Below are 27,361 nucleotides of genomic sequence, written 5' to 3' on the forward strand. Positions count from 1 at the left end.
CTAGAAGATGTTCAAAAGGATTTGAATACTATGTCCCCTTTTCCTATTGACTTCCGTTTCTTGTGTTCAGAATTGAATTGCCAGAGGAAACAATTACGCTACCAACATTTAAAAGTATAAATAACAATCTATACTATACCGTCATGCGTTGCCCACCTCCCACGTGGTGAACTGGACTTTCAGGCTGCGGGAGAACCCCAGTAATCTGAGTCCTGACTGCAGCCTGGCAGTGTTTCACGAGGTTAGACGCTGTATGAGGAGGAGAAGAGAGCGGCCGGCCCCTGGGTTTCCCTGTTTCCAGATTACTGTCCCTTTGTTGTTCTAGAGGACTTTATTTTCTGCTGTTACTTAGAGCTCTTACCTAAAACTGCTGTCTTAGTGTATCTAGCCTTACTTTTTACCAGTTATCGTTTGTCCCCAGGTATGTGGTAGTATATAATTCTGCAAACATTTGAAGGCCTTCAGTCCAAGGTACTGTGTAAAATGCCAGTTCCTGGCTTCATGGATTTAGTGTTAGTGAAGGAAACAAGTATGTATACAACCAATAATACATAAAAACAATAGATTTGCAAAAGAAATTTTGGGGTAAAGGCTCCTCTCCTTCTTAGTTACGTTTATCTAAATTTTGAGACAAGTTTCATTTTAAAGAAAAAGGTTAGTTGTTTTCTAAGGTGAATTGGAATTGTAGCATTCTAAGTTGAAACATCTTTTCTTAAGTCTTTTCCTTTTAGTCTAGTAAATGGCTGGTTAGATTAACTAAATAGGAGACAATTTAGATTCGTCAGTTCTAATTTTGTTTTCACCTTAGCGTGTATATTAGATTTGGTTTTCCACTGTGTTGACTTTATTCTCCAAATGAAATGACTTCTTTCTCCCTCTCATCCCCCGTCCTCCCTTGCCCTCCTCCCTCCCCTGCTTGTTCTGCCTGCCCAAGTCTTCCATCCCGTGGAGTGCTCCTATTGCCGGTGTGAGAGTATGATGGGTTTCCGGTACCGATGCCAGCAGTGCCACAACTACCAGCTCTGCCAGAATTGCTTTTGGCGTGGCCATGCCAGTGGCCCTCACAGCAACCAACACCAGATGAAGGAGCATTCCTCTTGGGTAACTGCTTTGTGTTTTGGTCTGTCCCCACCTGTTTGTCTATTTCATCACTAAGCAGCACTTGGGCCAGTTTCCTGATAGATGCCTGTCAAATAAGGATGTGGAGTAATATAATCTTAATACTGACATTTATGACGGAGTTTGCAAATACACTGATTTTAAAAGCAGAATTTTTAAAGTTCTGGGAGATGAAGATATTATTACATTTGAGATGGTCCCTTTATTCCGTACAATGGAATGTTACAATGTTCACTTTCCAAAGAGAAAAGTTCTTATCTTAAAATTGTAAAAAGGGATATTCCCCCAAATGCTTATTCTCTGAGCTTTTTAAGTAAGATTTAGAGTTCTTTTTTCAACCAGATTTTCTTCGTGTTTGTAGGTTTAAATGTTGCACAGAAAGCTGCGTGAAATAAAGGAGTTAAATTTTTGCCTCTCTGGAGTTGGAGGAATTGCCACTTTGGTGTCCTTACCTTCAAAATTAGTCTTTTGAATAACAGTATTTGGGTGGAGGTCAATATCTGATTTTTCTGTGGTGTTTATAAATCATGTAATATGCTTAGCATGATTTTTTTTTCCTTCTCTCAATTTATTTCCAGAGTTTTTAAAATATCATACTTTTATTTCCAAGAAGTTGCCATAGCCTTTGTTTTAAAACCTTTTCCTCTAGTTTTTGTTTGTTTCTTGGTTGGTTTGCTAAAGAGTAGAAATATAGAGAGAGTCAGAAGTGTAAAGTCAGGATGTCGGTTCTCAAGCCTGGTTATTCTACTGTACTTTGAGTATTAGAAAGCTTCAATAACCAGGTTTTAAAATTTTTCCTCCTTTAGCCTTCCCGATCAAGAAAAAAACAAATAGAGGCCGGCCTAGTGGTGCAGCGGTTAAGTTCGCATATTCTGCTTCTCGGTGGCCCAGGGTTTGATGGTTTGGATCCCAGGTGCAGACATGGCACCACTTGGCAACAGCCATGCTGTGGTCGGCGTCCCGCATATAAAGTAGAGGAAGATGGGCATGGATGTTAGCTCAGGGCCAGTCTTCCTCAGCAGAAAGAGGAGGATTGGCAGTAGTTAGCTTAGGGCTAATCTTCCTCAAAAAAAAAAAAAAAGAAAAAAGAAAATGAGTTCATATCAGGGTTTAATTTTAAAAAAAAGGAACAAACTTCAGCCCCAGTGTACACTTTACTTCCTACATCTCTGACAACGTTAGAGATAATTTTTTTTATTAGTTAGATTTTCAGTTACCATTAGCTGTAAAATTTTGTTAAACTGAATATCTTGTCTTGGGTCTTGTGTTTAAATTCCAATATTTTTTCGTTGAGGAGTCGTTATTTAAAATTTTTTCAACAAAGGAAAAAAATAAAACCTAGAGTTTTTGCTTAGAGTCTGATTCTTTACACTGAGATAGCTCTTTCCTCTGTTACCTTTCATAATGATCGGATTCACTGGTGTGTTTCTGCTGAAACTTCTCCCTCTAGATGTTTGGGCTAGGAGAATGAGGAAGTTGTTGTTCACTTTTGTTTGAACTTGCTCATTTGGCTAATTTAGAACTCTTTTAAAAATGGGAATTTTACACTTATTTAAATGTAAGTGACTGAATATTGCTTTATGATTTGCAAAGCAGTTTTTCATGTACTCTATTGAATTTTTTCATTGAGTTATAACAACATAAAAGAAAATACACAGATCACAAGTGAATTCTTGTGTTTCTATTTGATCCTCACAACATTCTTGTGAAGTCGGTCTTATCCCCATTTGTTGTTATTTTTATTTCAGCTTTGTTATTTTTTTCTGTTCTCTGAATTCCTTCACTTTTGTTATAGTGACTTAATTCAAGAAAAATCAAGTATTTTCAGCATGCATAATTTTGTAGCTGGTATCATAAATGTATCAGTTTGAATGTTGATGGGTGTATGCATTGTGTATGGTAGATGCATACTGGTAAAGTTGTTTAGCAGTATGTGTGTGTCTGTGTAACTTGTTTTCAGAATTGGGACTCTATATGTGCAACGCCTGTGGTCTCTGAGGACGATGTGGGTGAATTTTGAGGCTGGTAATGTGTAAAGAAGTTTCCACTTAACGTAAAGATGTGTAATTAGTTCAACAGTAATTTTTTTGAAGATTTTCCACTGTGTTTGTACTAATATTTTGAGGACTGGTTCTCTGTGTTCCCAGAAGATGAATTTAGTGTGCATTTAACCAGCTTGTGTATGAATTTGCATTGTAGATTTGATATGTGTAGTGTTGGTGCTTGGAAGTTTCTTTTGATTTTTCCCAAGGTTTCTGTTTAATGTTTTCTCTAAGTAACTATGCAGTATAATTCTCTATTGTTTTAGTCATCAATCCATTTATTTGCCTTTATTGTAGGGAAAAAAAAGTCGTATAGTACCATATCTGTGATTCTTTCTGGCCATTCATTATTCATTCAAAAGGTTTTTTGAGCACCTACTGTGTGCCCGGCATTGTAGCAGGATGTGGGATACATCTATGAACAAGCCAGACAAAGATTCCTGCTTTTGGGGAGCTTAAATTTTAGGGGGTAGAAAAGAGACTGCGGTGGTGACTGATATGGTAAATTTGTTATCCGTGGTAACTCAGAAGGCACACCTCATGCTAGCTGAGCTCTAGGTCAAATGTTGGAAAAGATCAGAGTGTGAGTGTGTGTTGACTGTTATTGGTAAGATATTACAAGAAAGAGATGAGCTTAGGAAAGAACTGGCTAATTTTCAAGAAAAAAATGAAAGGGAATAGAGAAAGTTCTGAGACTTGAGACAGTGAAAGGAAAAACAGGCTGCTTCTAGACCCCAGAGAGCAAGAGGTAAGAGATGAGAAAGACTTTGAGCAACAAACGCCTAGTAAACTTTCTAGTTGAAAAAAAGTGACTCAGTCCTGTGGCAAAGATCAGATTAAGGGTACAGGTTCTTGTTCTTGCTGCTCGTCAGAATCACCTTGGTCCCACCTACATAGCTTCTGATTTAATGGACCCAGGGTATATGAAACCTGCACACTGACAGTTTTTAAAAGTTCCCCCAAGTGATTCTATTGTGCAGCCAGAGTTGGAAACCACTGACCTATTGTTTCATATGGCCTCCAGGTGGCTTCTGTTAGTTGAAAGCAAGAGGCGTGGAGGCAAAGACATAAATCAGGCTTGAGAGTTATGTCTAGGAAAGAACTTGATGTGTGGTTACTGGCACACAGAACTGACTGGAAACAAGCAGAACAAAAGCCTACTAAGTTTTAGGGGGAATTATGTTGGCAAGGGAACCATGAGCCTGGACTGAATAAGCCCTTGACTATTTGAGCTGTAAAACCATTTTTTAAAGACTCAGAACTTGTTCTGGCAGGAGGTGGGTTGTGAAGGTTGTGTGTGGCCCCCAAGGGAGGCATGCCAGAGTCTATGTGGCCAAGGAGAGTACTGGATAAGGAAGAACCTCCTGCTCTTGTTTCCCCATTGTATATTGGGACTGGGGAGGGAGGGTGCAGATAATTTACCTTTTTAGTTCACAGGCTACATTGTAAGGAACTACACATGGTTTTGATGAAGATTGTGCCGTACTCAGAGATCCTGGACTTGTAGTTAGATGCGTTGACTGAATGGGACTTCAAGTTTTCTTTTCGGGGGTGGAAGAGGCTTGAGTGTGTTTTATGTGTAGGAAAAGGGAGCAAAAAGACATTTAGCGATTAAAAGTATTCACCAATATCCAAGTTTTCCTTTTCTTCCTGGACCTATAACTGGACTGTAGAGCCTCTCTTCCTTGCAGCCAGATAGGGCCATATGACTAGTTTTCACTAATGAATTTGTTTGGAATTGATCTGTGTTGCTACTGGGTCAAGGCATTTTAAAGGAGGTGTGCCTTCTCCATCCTGTCTGTCTTTACTCATCCCTCTCCCAGTATACACTGGCTAAAGGGAAATGTCTCCAAAGAAACTAGCAAAGCGAGAAGCTCTTAGATGAACATAGGCTGGGTACCTGAATGGATGGATTAGAGCCTCCCTGTCAGTTTACATTGGACTCCCACGTGAGCAAGAAATCAGAAAGAGGAATTGGGAGTAGAGGTGGGGAGAGTCATATAGGCCTTATTGAGAAAGTGATAGTTGAGCAAAGTCTTAGATGTCTGCCAGCAGATGTCTGGAGAAGAGCAGGAGTGTTTCGTGTTAAGGCCCTAAGGCAGGAGCACGCCTGTGAATTCAGGGAACTGCAAAGAAACCAGCGTGGCCAGAGTGGAATGAGCAGGGGGAGAATTGGAGGAGGAGGGGAGATCAAAGAGTTAACAAGGGCCTTCTTGGCCCTTGTAAGGACTTTGGCTTTTACTCTGAGTGAAATGAGGAGTCGTTACAGGGTTTTGAGTACAAGAATAGCATGATTTGATTCATATTTGGAAATGGTCAGTCTGGATGCCACGTGAAGAGTTAACTGGAAGGAAAAGGTAGAAGCAGAGAGATCATTTAGGAGAGATGATTGCAATAATTAACACAAGATATGGGAGGGTTTTAGCAGGAGAGGTGGTTTGGGTCGAGTTAGGAAATATAAATTGGCCTAATGGGTCGGATGTGGCTTGTGAGAGGAAAGGAGTCAAGGGAAACTCTTAAGATTTTGTCCTAAGCAACTAGAAGGATAGGATTGTCATCAGCTGAGATGAGGAAGCCTGTGGATGGAGCATGTTTAGATGTTAGGATCAAGGGTTCAGTTTTGGAGATGTTGAATTTAAGTTGCTTATTAGATGTCCATATGGAGTTGCTGAATGGGCCATTGTGGATGAGTCTAGACTTCAAGACAGAAGTCTGAGATGGAAATATCAATTTGGGAGTCATTGGCATATAGTTGATATTTCAAGCCCTGAGACTGGATGATACCACTAAGCAAGGGAGTGAAAACAGACAAGAGAAGAAGGAAAAAAGAGAAGAGCTGACCCCTAGAATTTTCCAACACTGAGAGATCTGGGAGAAGAGGAAGAACCTGCAACCAGGGAGGCGGGGTAAAAACCCAGAGAATGTGGTGTTTGGAAGATAAGTGAAGAGAGTGTTTTGAGGAGGAGGAAGTGATCAGCTGTGTCCAGTGATGCTGATGGTGAAGAGAGAAGACTGAAAACTGACCCTTTGTCTAACGATGTGGGGATTCTGTGGTGGCGGTGAAAACCTGACTAAAATGGGTTCAAAAGGGAAAGGGAGAGAGATGGAGACAGCGAGTATAGACAACTCTGTCAATGGATATCTGTTTGTAACAGTTTCTTCTAATAGTAGTTCTTATTGAGAATTTAGGAGACCCAGTCCATCCCACTTCACTCTTCCCCACTTGCAGTTGCAGCCAGGACTTAGGCAGATGGCAGTCTGTTTGAGAAAGTGGTTTTGATTATGAGGAACCAGTGGACTTGCTAGTAGCCTCTGAATTGAATATGCTCCCACCCAGTGCAGGCCTTTCCAGCAGGGAGTGGAGCCCGGAAGCTTATGGCTCTGGGAGCAGGAGGGAATGTGCTCTGCGGAATTTGCAGATCCCAGGAACAAGGGAGGGGAAGAGGCTGAGCTGGGCATGTTCATTCCTTCTCTAAACCCAGCCAGTCTGATTGGGAGAGGAGTGAGTGAGAGGCAGAGAGCGACCTGGTGGGGTCCTACAGAGAAGGTGACCCAATTAATCCCATGTCCCTCCCTCCTCCCCTTCCTTCCTCTTAGTCTTCCTCCTTCCCTCCCTCCCTCTGTCCCTGCCTCCCTCTATTTTCCTTCCTTCCTATTAATTATGGTAAAATACACGTAACTCATAACCCCTTCTTGGTATGCAAGGAGGCTGGGAATAAACAAGCTTGCTCCCGTTCCCGACCCCCAGTGCCTTAGGCTCAGATCTCTGCTTACCATGGTCTTGACTTTACTGAGAGAACTTTGGCTAGTTCCCATTACTCCATGGCAGGAAGTGTGTGTGTTTGTTTACACAAAATACACTCGTACCGCAGATACAGTGTGTTAGTAGAGTGCCCCAGTGGAGGTAGTTACACAACTGTTGATGCTATGAAAATTTCACCTTTCCTCCCAGCAGATGGCAGACTTCACCTCTGAACAAAGTTTCACTTATCCTGCTCTTCAAAATCTCCTATAAAAGAGGAAGTATTGGATTTGTTTAACAATCTCTCTTAATATCACTGCTGCTTTTTTAATGAATGTCAATGGGCAACTTGTGTATGTCTAGTGTAGTTGTTTGGGTATTAGTGATATTAAACCATTCACTTTAAGGAATCAGAGCAAATTATCTTGTTATAGACCTAGAACAATTAAGGTTGTCGACTTACCTTTGTCAGAAGCAGTATTTAATTCTCGTGTGACTAGCATCCCTCTCCTCACATCCCTAGAGTTCTGAAAGATAATGTGTTCAGTGAGAGAAAGGCATGCTTCTTGGCCGTGCTTCTGTCCAGTTCTAATAGTCACATGTCCTGAGTAAGGAACTGCTTTGTACACACAGCAAAACTAGGCAGGAGGGTTATTTTCTTAAAGGCATAAGATAATATCCCCACTTATACCAAGTTATAGCAGGAGGTAAGTCAAACACATGAAGAAATTGTAAAGAAAATCTCGTCCTTTAGCCCAGTGTCCCATGCTTCTCAAAGAAACTGCTGAGACCGGGTCCGTCATGGCTCTCACTCTGTTTTTAACAGTCAGTGTCGTGGTTGCATCTGTGTGGCCTCTCTGTCTTGCGTGGCACCATCATTCCCATCATGATCTGAACTTTGTTGCCTGTGCCCAGTCTTCTCATTGTCCTCCACATTTCAAGTCCCTTTAGAACTGCTGCTCCTTAATGAGCAAGCTGCCCTCATTTTCAGCTACTTCTCGAAACATTTCTTTTACCCTCTTGTCTTCAATGAAATTTGGTTATCCTCTAGGAGCTCCACTGCTCCTGTAGCTCTTTCAGGAGGTACCTGTTTATTCTCCCATAGCCCCATGTGTATTTAGGGATTGGGAGGTGAAATTATTGTTAGGGTGACCATATAATTTATCATCTAAATCAGACTCACTTGAGTATGAAAGGAGATACTCTTAAATATGTAAGGACAACATGCATACACTGAGATTATCTTGAGTAAAATGTTTATGGTCACTGTTTTAGTTTTCTTTTACTGCATAATAAATGATCACAGACTTAGGAGTTTAAAACAACAGAAATTTGTTACCTCAGTTTCTGTAGTTCAGAAGTGCAGGCAATGGCATGGCTGGACTCTCTGCTGTAGGTCTTACCGGGCTAAAATCAAGGTGACAGCTGAGGCTGTAGTTATCATCTGGGGATTAGGAGTCCTTTCGCCAGCTCACTGGTTGTTGGCAGAATTCGTTTCATTACAGCTGTGCTATTGAGGTCCCCGTTTTCCTGCTAGCTGCCAGCCAGGGATGATTCTCAGCTCCCAGAGGCCACCTGCAGTTCCTGCCATGTGGCCCCCATAGACAGTTTACAGCATAGACGTTTGCTTTCTTCCAGGCCAGCTGGAGTGCATTCCTCTGACTTCCTCTTCTGCAACCAGCCAGAAAAAAATGCTGCTTTTAAAGAGCTCACCTGATTAGACCAGTCCCATTCAGGATAATCTCCCTTTTGCCATATAACATAACCAAAGGAATGATAGCTTATCATATGCATAGGTTCCATGTAAAATCCAAGGGGAAAGGATTATACAAGGATGAGGTTTATTGAGGGGCAACTTAAAATTATGTATATACTGGTCACCCTGGTTATTTTTCTCCTTGCTTTCCACCCTGACACTTACAGACCCTTAAAGCATGAATCTTTTAGATTGAAAAAAAAAAAAAAAGCAAGATACTGCTTTGAGGCTCATGCCATTTTGGTCTCACCTCCCTTCATCTTCAATTATCTCCTGACTTTCTGGTCTACGCCTTTACTCCTGGATGGATTGGCACCAGTTGTGTGGTCACCTCATGGGTGATTTCAGTATTTATATAGTCAAACCTTTTAAGATCCTGCCACACAGTTTCCTGGCTTCCTTGACTCTGATGGTCTCCTCCTCCTCTGAACCTCAGACTTCTGCTCCCTCGGTTATACCCTGGACCTTCTCACCACCTCTAACTGCTCTACTTCACAATCACTGATTTAGACACCCCATTCTCTGTTGATATCCCATTGTCATTCCAGCTGACTTGTTCAACTACTCTCACTAAGATCATCCTTTAACCTCTTTCCAGTGTCTCATCCATTGACCTGTCTGCTCTCCGCATCCATCAGTCCTCTCTTCTTTTTACTTCTCTCTTTACCATTTTAGATACGGCCCTTCATTCCTGTGCCGTAAACTCCATTGTCCTGCGGCCTTTTTTATCCATATCTCTGTCAACTAAATTCATGGATGAACTAATCTATCTGCTTTCTCTAAGTACTTCTGGAGAACTCCATGTAATAGGGCAGATTAGTATTACCATAAATTCACCATCACCAACTTCATATTGACTCTGAGCATTGCAGTCCTGTTACATGCTCTGATCACCTTGCTTTTCCTTCTTTGCAATGGTCAAAGTCATGTAGGAATAAATCTTCATTTTTTTTTTAAACAGTCTACCCCCACTCTCCCCTCTCTTTTGGCAGATTACCTCTTTTTTTTTTACCACATAGAGAAAACAAAAGCCATGAAACAAGAATTCCCTTAACTTCCTGCCACCAGATTCATTCACTTGTTTATGTGTTTATTCAACAAATTCTTATTAGATACTTTCTACATAGCAGGTGCTGTTCTGGGTGCTAGGGTTGCCCAGAACAGGCTAGGACAAAGTCTGTGCCTTCATGGAGCTTACATTCTAAAGGGAACAGATGAATTAAAGCATGTTTAAAACAAAAGTCCCACAATAAATAAACAAGGTATAAAATGATAAATTCTGTATGGAAAAGTAATATGTCATGATATGATAAAAATTTGACTACGTAGCTGCTTAAGATATGGGGGTTAACAAACTGCTGAAACTGACTCAAGAGGAAATACAACATCTGAGGAGACCTACAAGTAAAGAGATTAAGTTAGCAATAAAAAATCTTCCCACAAAAGGCCAGACCTACTGAAATTTCTACTGAACGTTTAAAGAATTAATACTAATCTTCACACATTTGCCAAAATAGAAGAGGATGGAACACTTCCCAACTCATTCTGTTAGGCCAGTGTTACCCTGATACCAAAACAAAACAAAACAAGGATATCAAAAGAAAAGAACACTACAGACCAATATCCCTTAGGAATATAGACTCAAAAATTCTCAATAAAATATTAGGAAACCAAATTCAACAACACATGAAAAGGATTATACATCGAGTATATGACTAAGTGTATATTTTCCCAGGAATGCAAGGTTGGTTCAACGTGCAAAAACCAATCAATATAATACATATTATTAGAATAAGGGACAAAAAAAATGACCATCTCAATAAATGTGAAAAAGGAATTTGACAAAATCCAACATCTTTTCATCGTAAAAGTCATTCAACAAACTAGGAATAGAAGAGAACTTCCTCAATTTGATAAACTTCTTCAACATCTATGAAAAATCTATAGCTATCATTATACTTAATGATGAAAGATTAAAAGCTTTCTCTGTAAGATCAGGAACAAGACAAAGATCTCTTCTTTCACCACTTTTATTTAACATTGTACTAGAGGTCCTAGCCAGGGCAAGGCAAGAAAAAGAAATAAAATGTGTCCATGTGGAAATGAAAAAGTATAACTCTCTATTCGAAGACCACATGCTCTTGAATATAGAAAACCCTAAAGAATACACACACGCAAAAACTATTAGAGGTAATAACTTCAGCTAGGTTGCAGGATAGAAGATCAATATACAAAAATTAGTTGTATTTTTATACACTCGCAATGGACAATACGAAAATATAAGTGAGAAAAAAATTTCATTTACAGTAGCATCCAAAAGAACAAAACAGGAATAAATTTAACCAAAGAGGTATAACACTTGTACACTGAAAACTACAAAACATCATTGAGAGAAATTAAAGAAGACCTAAGTAAGTAGAAATACACATTTGTGGATTGGAAGACGTAATATTGTTAAGATGGCAATACTCCCCAATTTTATCTACAGATTCATTGCAATTCCTTTGAAAATCTCAGCTGCTTTTTTTGTATAACCCTATAAGCTGATCCTAAAATCTGTATGGAAATACAAGGGACCCAAAATAGCCAAAACAATCTTGAAAAAGAACATGTTTGGAGGACTCATACTTCCCGATTTCAAAACTTACCTCACAGCAACAGTAATCAAGACAGCGTAGTAGCTACATGAAGATAGACATATGGATTAATGGGGTAGAATTGAGAGACCAAAAATAAACCCTTACATTTATTTTTGATGGATTTTCAATACGGGTGATAAGACCAGTAGGGAAAGAATAGTCTTTTCAAAATATGGGGCTGGAACAACTGAATATGCACATGCGTAAGGGTGAAATCAGACCCTTACCTTATACCATAGAAAAAATTAACTCAAAATGGTCATAGACCTAAATGTAAGAGCTAAAGTTAGGAAACTCAGAACAAAACAGGGATAAATCTTCATGACCTTGGGGTATACAACACCTTCTGAGATAGGTTACCAAAAGCACAAGCAACAGAAGAAAAATAGATAAACTGGACTTCATCAAAATTAAAACTTTGGTGCTTCAAAGGATACCATCAAGAAAGTGAAAAGAAAACTCACTGAAAAGGGGATAATCTTGCAAATCATGTATTTGATAAGGGACTTGTATCCAGAATTATGAAGACCTCTTATAACTCAGTGACAACAAGAAAAACACCAAATAACCCAATTTAAACAGGGGCAAAGGGGAAGTAGAATGGTGGTTACCAGGAGCTGGGGTGAGGAGAAAAAAAGAGTTATTGTTTAATCAGTATAGAGTTTCAGGTTTGCAATGAAGTTGGAGAGATCTCTTTCACAACAGTGTGAATATACTTAACGCTACTGAATTGTACGCTTAAAAATGGTTACGATGGTAAATGTCATTGTTTTTTATCACAATAAGAAAAAAAAATTAACTTTGGGAGGAAAATGAGCAGAGGATCTGAATAAACGTTTCGCCAAAGGGGATATACAAATGGCCAATAAGCATGTGAAAAAATGCTCAACGTAGTTAGTCATTAGGGAAATGTCTAATCAGAACCACAGTAGATGGTACTTCACACCCGCTACATTTGCTAAATTAAAAAAGGCTGACAATAGCAGCTGTTGATGAGAGTATGAAGAAATAGGAAACCTAGTACACTCCTGGCAGGAATGTAAAATGGTGCAGCCGCTTTGGAAAAATAGTTCAGCAGTTCCTCCAAATGTTAAGCAGAGTTACCATGTGATCCAGCAATATCATTCCTAGGTAAGAATTGAGAATTCTCCTTTGAGAATTGAAAATACATGTCCACACAAAAACTTGTATCTGAGTGTTCATAGCAACATTATTCAAAATAGCTAAAAAATAGAAATAACCCATATGTCTATCAACTGATGAACAGATAAAATGTATCTCAATATAATGGAATATTACTAAGCAATAAAAAGAAGCGAAGTACTCATACATACATGTTAAAACAGGGATGAACTTTGAAAATATGCTAAGTGAAAGAAGCCAGATATGAAATATCAGATATTGTGTAATTACATTTATATGAAGTGTCCAGAAGATGCAGATACACAGAAACAGAAAGTAGATTAGTTGTTGTTAGGGGCTGAGGAGAGGGGGGAATGGGCAGTGACTGCTAGTGAGTATTGGACTTCTTTGTGGGGTAAAGAAAATGTTCTGAAATGAGATATTAGTTATAGTTGTTGTACAACTCTTTGACTATACTGAAAATCACTGAATTGTAACTTTAAAAGGGTGAGGGGCCGGCCCCATGGCCGAGTAGTTAAGTTCGCACTCCACTTCAGTGGCCCAGGGTTTCCCCATTTCGGATCCTGGGCACGGACATGGCACCGCTCATCGAGCCATGCTGAGGCAGCATCCCACATGCCACAACTAGAAAGACCCATGACTAAAAATATACAACTATGTACCGGGGTGGCTTTTGGGAGAAAAAGGAAAAATAAAATCTTTAAAAGGGCGAATTTTATGGTATGTGGATTATATCTCAATAAAACTGTTATTTTTAAAAAACTGGTCAGGGAAAGCCTTTTTGGAGAAGTGACATTTAGACTGAGATTGGAATTAATAACCTGAGGTTGATGATTGTGAATTCAAAGTCAGACCAGTCAGCATAGTTGTGTATTTTACTCCCTACCCCGAGTGTGCAGGTAGAGGAGCAGAGTGGATAGATTTGGGATTTTGACAGAAGAGAAGGAAGAGAGTTGGCAAGCGGGGTTGGAGAGTATGCAAAGAAATGAATGTAATGCTGGACCATGGAGTGTAGGTTGGTTAAAGAGAGAAATGAGGCCATGAGGGAGGTAAGGGACTGTGTGAAGGTGGTGGGTTCCATGGAGTGGAGGTCCCATTGGTGTTCAAGTACTGTTGGAGTCAGGGCCCTGGAAGGAGCATGCGGGAAAGACAGAAGTTGGTATGAGTGTCGGTTGCTTGAAATTGAGATTTTAGATGGCAATAAAATGTTCTAATATGTGACTGTGCAACTGGTGGCCCATGTAGAATGGGGGAAAGGTTGTTGAAGGAGAGTTCAGGGAAGACCAGTGTGTAAGTTTCCTAGGGCCACCATAAGAAATTACCACAAATGTGGTGGCTTAAAATAAATTTATTCTCTCCCAGTTCTGGACACCGCAAGTTTGAAATCAGGATGTCAGCAGGGCCATACCCTCTCTGCAGGCTCTAGAAAAGAATCCACTTGTATTAGGGTTCTCTAGAGAGAAAGAACCAGTAGGATGGAGATTGATTGATTGATTGATTGATAAACATGTTTAGTATTTATATTTATAAGCATATGTGTAAATATATATGTTTATGTGTAAAGAGATTCATTATAAGGAATTGGCTGTCGCTATTATGGAGGCTGACAAGTCTCAAGATCTGTAGGATGAGTCAGCAAGCTGCAGACCCAGGAGAGCTGATAGTCTAGTCTCAGTTTGAATCTGAAGACCTGAGAACCAGGAGAACTGACAATGTAGTTCTGGTCTGAGCCTGAAGGCTGGCAGGCTTGAGACCCAGGAAGAGCAAATGTTTTAGTTTAAGTCCAAAGGCAGGAAAAAGCCAAGGTGCTAGTTCAAAGGCAGTCAGGCAGGAGGAATTCGCTCTTACTCAGTGGAGGGTTAGCCTTTTTGTTCTATTCAGGTCTTCAACTGATTGGATGAGGCCCACCTACTGTATGGAGGGAAATCTGCTTTGCTTGGTCTAATGATTTCTCTGTTAATCTCATCCAAAAACACCCTCACAGGAGCACTCAAAATAGCAATGGTCCTATTTGTACTTGTTCTTTGCTCTTCCCCAGTAACTGTTTGAATGTCTTCCAACCTGGGGGTCTCATCTTCCAGCGCTATCTCATATTTCATTTTGGACTGTCTTGTCATAGGGTTTTCAAAGTAAAAAAAAAAAAAAACTTTAAAAGAAAGAGAAAAAGACGGAAAAAAAGGGAAATACAGCAGTGGTTTACTCTTGCCTTCTCCTGCATGATATGTGGGTCCAAACCATGTGTGCTCGGGTCTGTGGTGTCACAATCACCAAACGCCTACGAAATGTCGGCGCCCACTACAACTAGTGTATGGGAAAGGTCAACTATGTGGATGTTGAAATCAACAAGAGTTATGACAGTGGTAACGTTGGACTCCACTATAGAGTGATATTTAGAGTTTTGGTCTGATGACATTCAAAACTGGGGTTTTAAGGAAAAGGGAAAATGATCTGAGTGGCAGTGAGGTTCTAGGAAGATGTTTGCCCCCCGGAGATCCAGCAGGTTGAGGGGCGTGAGAGAGAAAGCAGCTGCCACTTGATGGCTGCAGGGGAAGCCAAGCCTTCAGGGAAAGCCAGGTCTCTTCAGGAGCAAGAGATGAAAGTAACACTTTCACCTCTTTCAGAGAAGAGGATCCTCAGCCAGAGAAGAGCTATTGCTGAGGGCAGACTATGAAGACAAGTAGAAGGATTTGAGAGTTGAGGATTAATGGGAGATGGGGTCATGTGAGGGGATATTTGGAGACTTAGGAGAATGAGAATCCCAGTGGGAGTCTTGGCTTTCTTATGAAACAAGCATAACCTATGATACAGGTTGTGCTGGAATTAGCCCAGGTAGCTTCCAGGGCAGATCATGGAGCTGCTGCTGTGAGTGTTAGTTGGGAGAGAGTCTTGCCAGGAGCGTGTGGAGCTCTGGGTTCCTGTCTTTACTCCTGTTAATGGTGGGGTGAAGGGCTGGGGAGAAGTGGCCTCAAGTTCTCCTGACTGGCAGCTGAACTGACTACCTTGTTGGCCAAGCCCCTGCCTGTGCAAGGTTGGACTTTCTGGGGCCATCTGAGAGCCAGAAGGAATAGGCTAGAGGTATTCTGACAGCATTTATCAGCATTTTCAGTGGTTGATTGGGATGTTTTAAATATTGCTCTTTTTAACATCTGAACATTGCCCCATTCTACTGCGGTATTTGGATGCACTATTTCTTCTTAAACCCGTTTACAGCTGCAAAAGTGCTGAGTTTGAAAGCAGAACATTTGAAATGGACCCAGCTGTTTAAAAAGATGGGTGCTTATCAAAGAAAGTATTGATGGATATTTTATGAAACAATGAGGCATTTTTTTCAGCTAGCCTGATTATTCTTAGAGCAAAGAGATGACAGGGAGGGTTTCGTTGCAGAGAAATGTATGACTTAACCCCAAACGAGCAGTTCTTCAAATGAGGAATTTCTCTCGCAGTTATCACTTACCCACAGCATTTCTCCAGCTTTGATCTTTTTCGATTCTTTGAATATCTTTGATTCAGTGGCCACCAGAGCTCAACTGGAGAATGTATATCCTATATCCGTGTGTGGAGAGGATTAGAGGGGTCTGTGTGACCCAACAGTGTGAATTGCTTCTCTCTTTCTGCATTAACTTGAATACATCAGTGACTGTTGCCTAGATATGTGGTACTTTCTGAGATCTATAGATACAGATTTAGGGTAGAACTGTTTCTCTAAATAAAGTTAATACATGTCTATGGTATATTCATTCCACTTTATCTCCATTTAGTCACTACAGAGTATCCACTTATGAAACTTTCATGTGTTATTTATTCATTAAACCTTTTGATTACCCACGACAAATCAGATATGTGTTCCTTGGCAGTCTCTTCTGAGCCCTCTTTTCTTCTCTTACAGTGCCCTTCCTCTGAACGTTTTCACATAGTTCCAGGTTTTAGGTGACCCTCCAGAAACTGCCAGATTTCTGCAGTTCTTAATTCAAGCCCAGGCGTCTTGTCCACCTTAGGACTCCTGTTGACACTTCAGGGGTCTTATGGACACTTCCATCTTGAAGTCTCCCTGGCTTTTCTGTCAATACATGGGTCTAATAATTTTTCAGTCAGTTCTCTTGGACTTTAGATCCCTGTATGCATGTAGGAAACAGTAACTTCTCATTTTCCAATAGTTACAATCTTTTTTTTTTTTTTAACCTCTTTGTGTTGTCAAGAACTTCTAGAACAGTGCTTCTCAAAATTGCCTGAAAAGAATCTGCTGGACAGCATGTTAAATACACGAAGTACCGGTCTCCTACCCCTGTGAATTTTAACTTAATAGTCTGGGTTGAAGCAGAGGAATCTGGTTTTTTTTGTTTTATTTTTTAAACCAGTCCCCCAGGGATTTTTAAATCTTCAGACAAGTTTGGGAAACACTGTTTCAGAGCAGTGCTAAGTAACAGCGATGGTAATCTTTGGTCCTGACTGTGGTGTATCTATATCATGTATAGTGTGAATTGACTGTTGGCTCTGTTCTGCCTTGACCTGTGGCAGTATTTGTGACTTGCTTTGGAGATATTGTGTACCCAGGTGTAGTCATATGGTGCGCAATCTAAGCCAGGCAAAGAGCTCTCTGCCCTGGTATTTGTTCAATAAACATTTGTAGTGCCTGCTATGTTCCAGGCCCCGTAGAGTGCTGCTGTATAAGGAGGCACATGGCGGGTCTTCTTGGTTTTCCGACCCTCATGCTCACTCTAACCTTCACTCCCTTTCCTGGGACTCTCTGGCTGCCTGTGAATCTACCCCCATAGCACTCGTGTGCTCTGCTCATATTTGTTTTAGCTGAAGACCCTTTGTTTGCCAAAAGGGTAAGTTTGGTCACACTTAGCCTTCCTCATTCTTTCCTGCCGTACATACGATCTGTTACTCTGTTCGAGTTGGAGAACTGTCTGCTCAATGTATGCTAGAAACAACTTCAAATCAGAGATGATTTATAACCCACTGAAGTCTTATCTTGTGGGGTAATGTTTTCAGAGCTTTTACAGTTATGCCTCTGGTCTGGGACTTTTATTTGTGTCTTTCACTCACAGGCAGCACTATGACAGTACTGAACTATTTGCAGTTGCTTACTCCACCATATTTTCTTGCTTTTATGTCTTTGAATCTGTTGTTCTAGCTGCCTTTATCTCCTCTCCTTCCCATCCTCCTAACTTTCCTTTGCCGACTTCAGTCTAGCCTCTAAGATTCAGCTCAGCTGTTGCCTCTTTTCCTGATCCCCCAAGCTGATTTTCATGTCTCTTCATGCTCTCCTATGGCACACTGACCACCTCTTTCAAAGCACTAATCACACTATTGCAATGATTTGTCCATTTGTCTGTCTGTTCCGTTAGATCATAAGTCCTTAGTATGTTACTAGCCTTTATACCCCAGTGTTTATTAAAGAACTTTATACAAGTTGGCATTTCCCTCTTGTTCCAGTTTTTAAACTATTTTTGATTATGGAAATGTTCATGTTATGCCCACTCAACTTACAAAAAATGTAAGAGATTGATAATATTCAGTTTGTTTGGCAAGAGTGTGGAAGAGGACTCTAGAAGATTCTTGGTAGTAGTGTGAATTGATACATTTGAAAAATAAAATTTTAAATGTGTATAACCTTTGACTCAACAATTCTCCATATAGGAATTCTCCCATAAAAACATTGTACCAAGTATATTGGAATTTTTGTATAAGGATATCATATCAGCATTATTTGTGATAGCCCCCCCCCCCCCAGAAAAACAGTTGGCCAAAATCTCCAACAGTGGCAAAATGGTTAAATTTATTATGGTTTATACATGACTGTAACTGTGGAATTCTGTGTAGCAGTCAAAATAAGTTAAATAGATCTGTATGTACAGATAGGGAAAGAGGTCCATAACATATACCCATTTTCCTCTCTCTTCAAAGATAACCTCTATTTTGAATTTGATGTTAATATTTCTGTTCATATTTTTGTATTTTTTATTAGACATAGCTATGTGACATTAAAATATATAGCATTGTTGCTCCTATTTTCAAACTTTATAAAAATAGCATCTTAGTGCATATATCCTTCTACAGCTTCCTTTTGTCACCTACATTGTTTTTGAAATGATCTCCACGTCGAAATGGTTATTTTCGGCGCCGTAGAGAATTCAGTTCTAGTAATATACCACAGTTTATTTATTCTCCTGTTGATCGATGTTCAACTTGTTTCTAATTTTCTACTTTTCCAAACAAAGCTTTAGTGGATTTTCTGGTACAGGTCACCTTGTGCAACAGGGAGAGTTTTCCAGGGTATGATTTTAGGAGTGGGGTCCCTGGGTCAAGGGGGATGTTTGTCTTCAGTTTTACTAGATAGCACTAAATCCCTCTCCAAGGGGTCTTTCCTACCTTCTACTCCCACCATCAGTGCTTCAGCTTTACAGTTTATTCACATCTTCATTATAGGGAACACATTACTTTTAATTCTCTTCTGGAGCAGCAAAACTCTTAACAGATTGTTTGAAGACGATGAGAAAATGAACTGCCAGTTCAAGCTACAGAGAAAGGAATTTATGTCAGTGATATCAAACTGACGTTCTATAGGGCAATCTAATACTCAGGGCAGCATTTTCCCTGTTGTGTGTACCGTGAAGGGTGCCAACTCCCACACAAAAGTGAAGGCCTCCTGCTCAGGCCAAGCTGATATGATGTTGAATTCTAATAAATCTGTTTGGATTTTTTTCCCCTGAAAGGGAAGCTGAAGTTATTTGTTGCTCAGTCCAAGTCGTTGCTGTTCTTTGCGCACTTCCACCTGGGCTATCGTTGAACCACTTGGAATAGCAGTGGTTTCTTTTTGTGGGCTAACGGGTTTTTGTAATTTATAAGTATGTTTCAGAAGCCGTATGTGAACTGATGACATTTTATTCTACCTAGCCACATTGTCATAACTATCAGACAGCTAATACTCTTAAATCTTGAAAGAGTAACAGAAATTACGTGAATTGCCTTTCTTTCATACATTAATCAATCAAAATTACAGCTTTACAAATTGTTAAAATGGAATTTAGCAATTCTAGCTTTTTACTTTCTAAAGCAGTTATTCTGAAGCCCTTATAAAAAATAATATATCACAAGAGATATTACATAATTAAAAAGATACATTTTTATTAACTTAAGAAAAAAGAAATGGGAATTCTGTTTTAAGGTGGTGACCTGAGGACATGCTATAGCCTTTCCATCTTAGCCCACATACTTAGAAATGATAGATTAGAATTTTAAGAGTAATCTGCAAGTACACTAGAAGGGGGAAAAAAAGCAGGGAAACCCATGGTAGGCCACACACTGTGAAGAATTTCCATGAAAAGCGAATGAGATCATTTTGCAGAAGAAAACCTTGGTCCAAAACAAGAGTAGGAAAGTATTGCTGCTAAAGATAAGAGCTGGATCTGGAGTGTTCCCACTTGGGAGTAGTTGATATGGGGAACTGTGAAGGGCTCAAGACAGGTGACAGAGTGACTCTGGTGCTGTAGCATGATGATAGAGGTGTCTCAGGACGGTATAGTGTGTATAGGAGCTTGGGTTGGAGAGGCAGGGCTGGGTTCCAGGTACTTGATGAATTCAAGGGAGCTTGAGGGAGCTCCCATGCTTAGAAGACTTAGCTATGAAGCTTTTCCATGAAGTGGCACCTCTGTCCCTCCTCCAGTCTCACTGAGAACAAGTCCCATTGCTCCCCTCCAAGGAGGCAGTACACACAGGCAGAGTAGACTATCTGAACAGGAAGCCTTGACCACAAGGATGAGCATTTTGTTAAAAATCTCCCAAAATGAGAGACACATGTGTACACACACGCAACCATACAAAGGAGATAACAGAAGAATTTATCTCAGACATAGAATTAATAGAATAAGTAGAACTAGATTTTACAAGATATATAGTTAAAGCTTTGGAGAAATATGATTATTATTTTATCTACCAAAAATACGTATTGACCTTGGAAATTAAAGTTTTCATTGTCAAAATAAGAAGTTTATTAGATGGACTGCTTAACAGTGTTTATAGCTGAAGAGTAAATTGTGAACTGGAAAATAGAGCAGAAAATTGTTCCTAAGCACATCACAAAAGGATAAAGTAATAGAAAACATATTAAGACATGGAGGATAGATTGAAGAGTACCATCTAATAAGAGTTCCAGAAAGAGGCTAAAGAGAATGCGGAGAGGTGATATCTAAAGAAGCAATAGATCTAGTTTCGAGATGGTTGACCAAACACATACTACCTCTTCCCCCTTCTTCACCAAACCCATAGAAATGAAAACATTAAGTTAGATTAGTAAGTTCCCTTTCAAGATTGAAAAGAAGAGAAGGAATGTTCCAGACGTGAAGCCATAAGATGTTTCTAAGCAAAGGAGGTAGGTCTTAAATGAGAAGTTGCAAAAAAGAGCTGCTTACACTGCCTGTTTGAGGCCATCACTACTGCAGGGACCCTGAAGCTGCTCTGCTGACTTTGTCAGAACAGATTCAGCATGAGGCCCCCCAGCCAGGAGGCCACTGTTGGGTAAGGTGACAAGTGAATAGTTCTGTGTGAGATATTTGCATGACCAAGAACCATGAAAACCTAGAGGAAGCCAGCACAGTGAAATATGAACAGCAAAACTATACCCTAGGAAGTAGAACAATCAGAAAGAAACTTTAAAAATAGGTAAATTTAATTTCCTTAAAGGAAGGATAGAATTTCATGCTTAATACAAGAAGCAGAAGTTATGAAATGATAAACAGTAATGAAAATGAAAAATATAGTTGTTGGACAAATTCATTGGATGGGCTGCATGACAAACTGGATATAGCTAAATAACGAATTAGTGAATTTAAAAGATCGGGGTGAGAACTTCTCCTAACACTCAGCATCAAGAGATAAGAGAGTATGAAACAAAGGGTGAGGCATTTAGGACCATGTGGAAGTTCTAATATATATCTAATGGGAGTGGCAAGTGAAGAAAATTGACAGATAATGTTTGAAGAAATAATGCCTGAAAATTTTCCAGAACTGAAAAAGTATGAGCTCTTAGATAGAGAGAGCCTGCTAACTGTCAGGAAAATACATCTTAAAAAGAAATAACACAAATCAGCACCTATATACCTCCCAGTGATAATTAATTCTAACTTGTAAGAAAATATAATTTTAAGTATGCATTAAAAATTTAAGGGTAACTACTAGAAGAATTAGATATACAGTCATGCATGGCTTAACGATGGCGATACATCCTGAGAAATGCATCGTTGGGGATTTCATTGTTGTGCAAACATCATAGAGCGTACTTACATAAACCTAGACAGTCTAGTCTATTACACGCCTAGGCTGTATGGTACTAATCTAACATTGACCGAAATGATGTTATGTGGCACATGACTATAAAATGTAAAACCTTAAAACTATAAGAATAAAACATGTAGCAAAAACAACATTGCCCAATCATATAGAAGACAGGAAAGTAAAAAAAAGAATATTATGGTAGAAAACACAAAATAAGTTGCTAGGAATAAATTTAAATATAGATATCAGTAATTAAATGTAAATAAATTAAACTCATCTATTTAAAAGATAAAAACTCTCAGATTTAATACAACAACAAAAAACCACATATGTGCTATTTCAGAGAAGGATACAAACAGTTGATAATAAAGGGAGGAGGGGCTGGCCCAGTGGCCAAGTGGTTAAGTTTGTGCGCTCCACTTTGGGGGCCCAGTGTTTTGCTGGTTTGGATCCTGGGCACAGACATGGCACCGCTCATCAGGCCATGTTGAGGCAGCATCCCACATGCCACAGCTAGAAGGACCCACAGCTAAAATATACAGCTACATACCGGGGTGCTTTGGGGAGAAAAAAGAAAAATAAAATCTTTAAAAAAAAAAAAAGAAACCTAAAACGGTGGTGTCCCAGGGTCTATCAGACTGGATACTGGATTTGGCCAGTGGTTAGGGTTTAATGCTCCCATGTCATAGGAAATCTACCTTGGATCCACTCAAGGTGAGTAGAACTGATATTTTTTTAAAGGCTTGGACTTTAGACGGGCTGCCTCCTTAAGAAAGAGGGGCTAGAAGTACTCCACTGACCCAGAGAAGTAACAATGGGACTCCCATACAGGAAACAATCTCTGCTAATGGTGAGCTCTTTTTCAAAAATTGCAAACTCAATTACAAAACAATCTACTATGAGAGAGAATCAGAAACACAACAAACTTTAGTACGCCAAGAGCTTTAGAAAATGATGCATTTAAAAAGTTAAAGAAGTGAATTTAGTAATAGTGACGTTTTAAAAAGGAACAAGTCAATATGAAAAAGAACCAAATTGAACTTTCAGAAATAAAGAATAGTAAGGTGAAGCTCAATGGAGGAGTTAAACAGCACATTAGAGACAGCTACCACAAAAATTAGGGAATGGAAAATAGATCTGAAGAAATTAACCAGGATATAGAATAGTGAGCACAGACGTAGGGAAATGGAAAATGTGAAAGATGATTAAAGGATTTGAAGGATAGAATGAAAAGATCAACCTAGCATTCTGTACCTGCCTGATCTGTTCAAGAGCAAAGAAGAAATACCTTTTCAGAAAAAATCCCAATATGTTTGCCACCAATAGACCGTTGCTGTAGCAACTAATAAAGGATATACTTAGGGGAAAAAATAATTGAAGCAAGAGGGGAAAAACAGGACACAAGAAGAAATGGTGCACAGTGGAATTGGTAAACGTGGGTAAATTTAGATAAGCACCATGTGTAAAATAATAATAATGACTAATTTTGGTGGGCTTAAGATATAGCTAAAGTTCTTAAATCACCTATGACATGAACATTTGAGGCATGATTAGAGTAAAGGATTTTAAGTTAAGGGTAAGAGTGCAGATGCTGATTAAGATTGTGGTAAGAATTCATGTTAAAATACTTAGAGGAGTTTCCTGACTTGTTTGAGGATTTAGTGGGCTTATATTTCTGCCTGGATCTCCTCAGCTGGTGGCTTGGAGCTCAGGATGATATACTCAGTAATTTGAAGTGAACATGACAGGAATGGCCTCCAAGGCACCAGTCCTGAGCTTTTTGCATTGGGTTGTTGTGCTCCCAAGTGTCAGGGCCTGTAGCATGTGTCCTGAGCTGAAGACTGCTGTGCAAGGAATTAGCTTGAGGCTGATTGAAAACACAGTCGTCTGAACTCAGAAATATTTTCAGGATGTCTTAGTGCCCCGTCTATGGTTATGTGAGGATAAGAAGTCTCAGCCCTGGCACAGGAACACACAGTGCAGCGGTGACAGCACCCCACCTTAGCGTCTGCCCCTGTGTCTACCTCTGTCTCAGCCGAGCTTCTCTTTAATGACCCCCAACGTGGCACTTGGCGTCCCCAGTCTACTTCTGACTCCTTGCAAGAATGTCTCAGTGAGTCCTGGGCCGTCTCTCCCAGTCCCTCTTTGTTCTTTCTCTGAGTAACTTTACCTGGTGTGGGGCTGTGTTGTATCATGAAAAGAGTAAGATGGGCCTAGTTGTATGAACTTTCGTTTCCACACCTATAAAGTTAAGACTGTTAACATCTAATTCATAAGAGCTTTGTGAGGGTTAAATGAGCCTATGTACGTGTGCAAAGCACCTATCAGGTACCTAACGCTAAGTTCGCAATAAATGTTACTTCCAATTCAGTAAAACAAAGCCACCACCAGAAGAGTCTACTCAAAGAATATAATTGCCAAAAAAGGAAAATAAAAATAAAACGAGAAAAAGAAAACCTAAAAAATAAGAAAGGGCAAAATCAAAGGGAAAAAAATGAAATAATAAGTAATGACATAACACGCTACAGAAATAAATCCCAGTATATTAGTAATCAGTAAATTAATGAAGTTTTCCAGATAAAAAGCAACAATTGTCAAATGGATATTTTTAAAAATTGGGCTCTATGCTGTTTACAAGAAACAGCAAAGAAAGTAAATATATACACAGAAAAGTTGAAAGTTAAGGATTGAAAAAAGACATACCAGGAAAAGAACTAACCAAAGGAAACTTAGTGAAACTATATTAATCTCAGAAAATAGATTTCAGGGCAAAAATCTTTACCAGAGAGGTTAAAATGGTACATTTAATATTATGTATATTTTATCACAATTTAAAAAATCTTTACCAAACATAAAGTTTACCAAACATCACCAATCATTAGGGAAATGCAAATCAAAACCACAATGAGATATCCTATCACCTCACACCCATTAGGATGGCTACTATTAAAAAGAAAAACAGGGGCCAGCCAGGTGGCACAGCGGTTAAGTTTGCACGTTCTGCTTCTCGGCGGCCCGGGGTTCGAGGGTTTGGATCCCAGATGCAGACATGGCACTGCTTGGCAAAAAGCCATGCTGTGGTAGGCGTCCCACATATAAAATAGGGGAAGGTGGGCATGGATGTTAGCTCAGGGCCAGTCTTCCTCAGCAAAAAGAGGAGGATTGGCAACAGTTAGCTCAGGGCTAGTCTTCCTCAAAGAAAAAGAAAAACAGAAAGTAACAATTGTTGGCAAGGATGTAAAGAAATCGGAACCTGTGTGCACTGTTGGTGGAATGTAAAATGGTGCAGCCACTATGGAAAACCGTAGGGAGGTTCCTCAAAAAGTTAAAAATAGAATTACCATATGATCCAGCAATTCCACTTCTGGGTATGTGTACAAAAAAATAGAAATCAGAGTCTCAAAGAGATATTTGTACACGTGTTCATAACAGAATTATCACAATAGCCAAAACTTGGAAGCAATCCTGAGTGTCCATTGATGGATGGATGGATGAACAAAATATGATATATACATACAATGGAATATTATTCAGCCTTGGAAAGGAAAGAAATTCTGACATATGCTACAACGTGGATGAACATTAAGGACATTATGCTAAGTAACAGAGGCCAATCACAGTAAGACAAATACTGTATTATTCTCCTCATATGAGAGATCTAGAGTAGTCAAATTCATAGAAACAAAAAGTGGACTGGTGGTTGTCAGGGGGTTGGGGGAGGGGTAAATAAGGAGTTGTTTAATGTTGAAGATTTGCAAGATGAAGAAGTTCTGGAGATTGGTTGTACAACAATGTGAATATGCAGCCATTCGTCGTTTAACGGTGGAGATGCGTTCTGAGAAATGCATTGTTAGGCAATTTTATTGTTGTGCAAACATTTATAGAGTGTATTTGCACAAACCTAGATGGTATAGCCTACTGCACACTTAGGCTATATGGTACTAATTTTATAGGACCACCATCATATATGCAGTCTGTTGTTGACTGAAATGTCATTATAACATGCATGGCTGTACTTACCACTGCTCAACGGTGCATTTAAAAATGGTTAAGATGGTAAATTTTATGTATAATTTACCACAATTTTTTAAAATAAAGTAAAAAGAGACAGGGTTACTGGATACAAAATCTACAAAATGACTTCAAATAAATAACAGATGCATAGATCCTTTATGACAAGAATTTATAACTTTATTGAAAGACGTTAAAAGGCCTAAATACATGAGGAGGTGAACGCATTCATGGAAAGAAATGTTCAGTATGTAAAGATTTCAGTTCTCTCCAACATTGTCTATAGATTTGATCAATGCCTTTAAAATCTCCACAGGATTTTTTTGTGGTAAGTGATAAACTGATTCTGAGGGTCAAGAATAATGAAGACTCTCCTAAAGAAGAAGCTAAGTGTGGGGCTGTGGTGCTACCTGAAAAGATAAGAAGCAGCTCTGGCAATTAAGTCATTACAATACTGGTGCAGGACTAGAAAGAATATCTGTCTTAGGAAAGAATGGCCTGTTTATTAAGTGATCCTGAGGCACTTGGTTATCCATGTTGGCTAAAATTGGATTCTTTCCTCATACCTATCAAAAAAATCAGTTCTAAGTAGATTCAAACTTAAATGTGAAAGGTTAAAACTTTAGAAGACAATGTGGGAGAATATCTTTGTAACCTCAGGGAGGGAAATATTTCTTAAGATACAAAAAGCTCAAAATATAAAGGAAAAGATTAATAAATTTGGACTGCCGTTATATTTAAAGATGACTGTTCATCAAAAACAGAGTGAAAAACAAGACTTAAAGTAGGAGATGTTTGCAAGACATATCTTCCATAGGATTAAAATACAAGAAGTATAAAGAACTCTTGCAAATCAGCACAAGAAAGGCAACCCAGTGAAATACTACACCAAAGACGGGAACAGGCATTTCACAGGCGAAGAAACACAAATGGCCCATAAATGCAGGAAAAGATGCTCAATCTTTTTAGTAATCAGGGAATTGCAATTTAAAACCACAATACCATTTGTCACCCACCAGATTGGCACATGTTAAAATGTCTGACAAGAACGAGGGTTGGCCAGAATGTGGAGGGTCAGGAAGTCTCCCACACAGCCGATGGGGGTGGAAATTAGTGTAACCGCTTTGTAAAAACAAGTTGACAGTGCCTAGTAAGATTGAATGTGTGTAATTTATGACCGAATAATTCCACTCTTAAGAAATTCTTACACATGGCCACCGGGAGACATGGACAAAGAAGTTTACAGCAGCATTGTGAATGAGAGGGAAAAATGGAAACAACCCAAGTGTTCATCGGCAGTGGAATGGATGTATAAATTATGATGTGATAAAGCAATGAGGTGCAGTTAAACGATGAAAAAAGTGAATGAATTACAGCTACATGCATCACCATGTATGAATTGTAACATAATTTTGAGGGAAAGAAGCAAGTTGCAGAAAAAGAAAATATTGGTAAGTCTGCATAGGTTTTAAACATGTGCAGTCATGCACCATATAATGACATTTTGGTCAATGATAGACCGCATATCCCACAGTGGTCCCATAAGATTAGTACCGTACAGCTTAGGTGTTAGTAGGTTATACCATCCAGGTTTGTGTCAGCACACTTAGGATATTCACACAATGGTAAAATC

At 39.4% G+C, this 27,361-nt stretch overlaps 1 protein-coding gene across 7 annotated transcripts in view; it reads left to right on the forward strand.

Moving 5' to 3' along the window:
- The window catches only part of DTNB (dystrobrevin beta), a 233,619-nt gene that overhangs the window by 78,469 nt on the left and 127,789 nt on the right, over window positions 1-27,361 (forward strand). For all 7 annotated transcript variants that reach the window (XM_046662557.1, XM_046662560.1, XM_046662562.1 and 4 more), the window contains one exon: window positions 935-1,101. In XM_046662557.1, the coding sequence (XP_046518513.1) occupies window positions 935-1,101 (167 nt within the window). The remainder of the gene's footprint in view (window positions 1-934; window positions 1,102-27,361) is intronic.

The sequence above is a fragment of the Equus quagga genome, chromosome 5 (genome assembly GCF_021613505.1).
Source record: "Equus quagga isolate Etosha38 chromosome 5, UCLA_HA_Equagga_1.0, whole genome shotgun sequence".
NCBI lineage: Eukaryota > Metazoa > Chordata > Mammalia > Perissodactyla > Equidae > Equus > Equus quagga.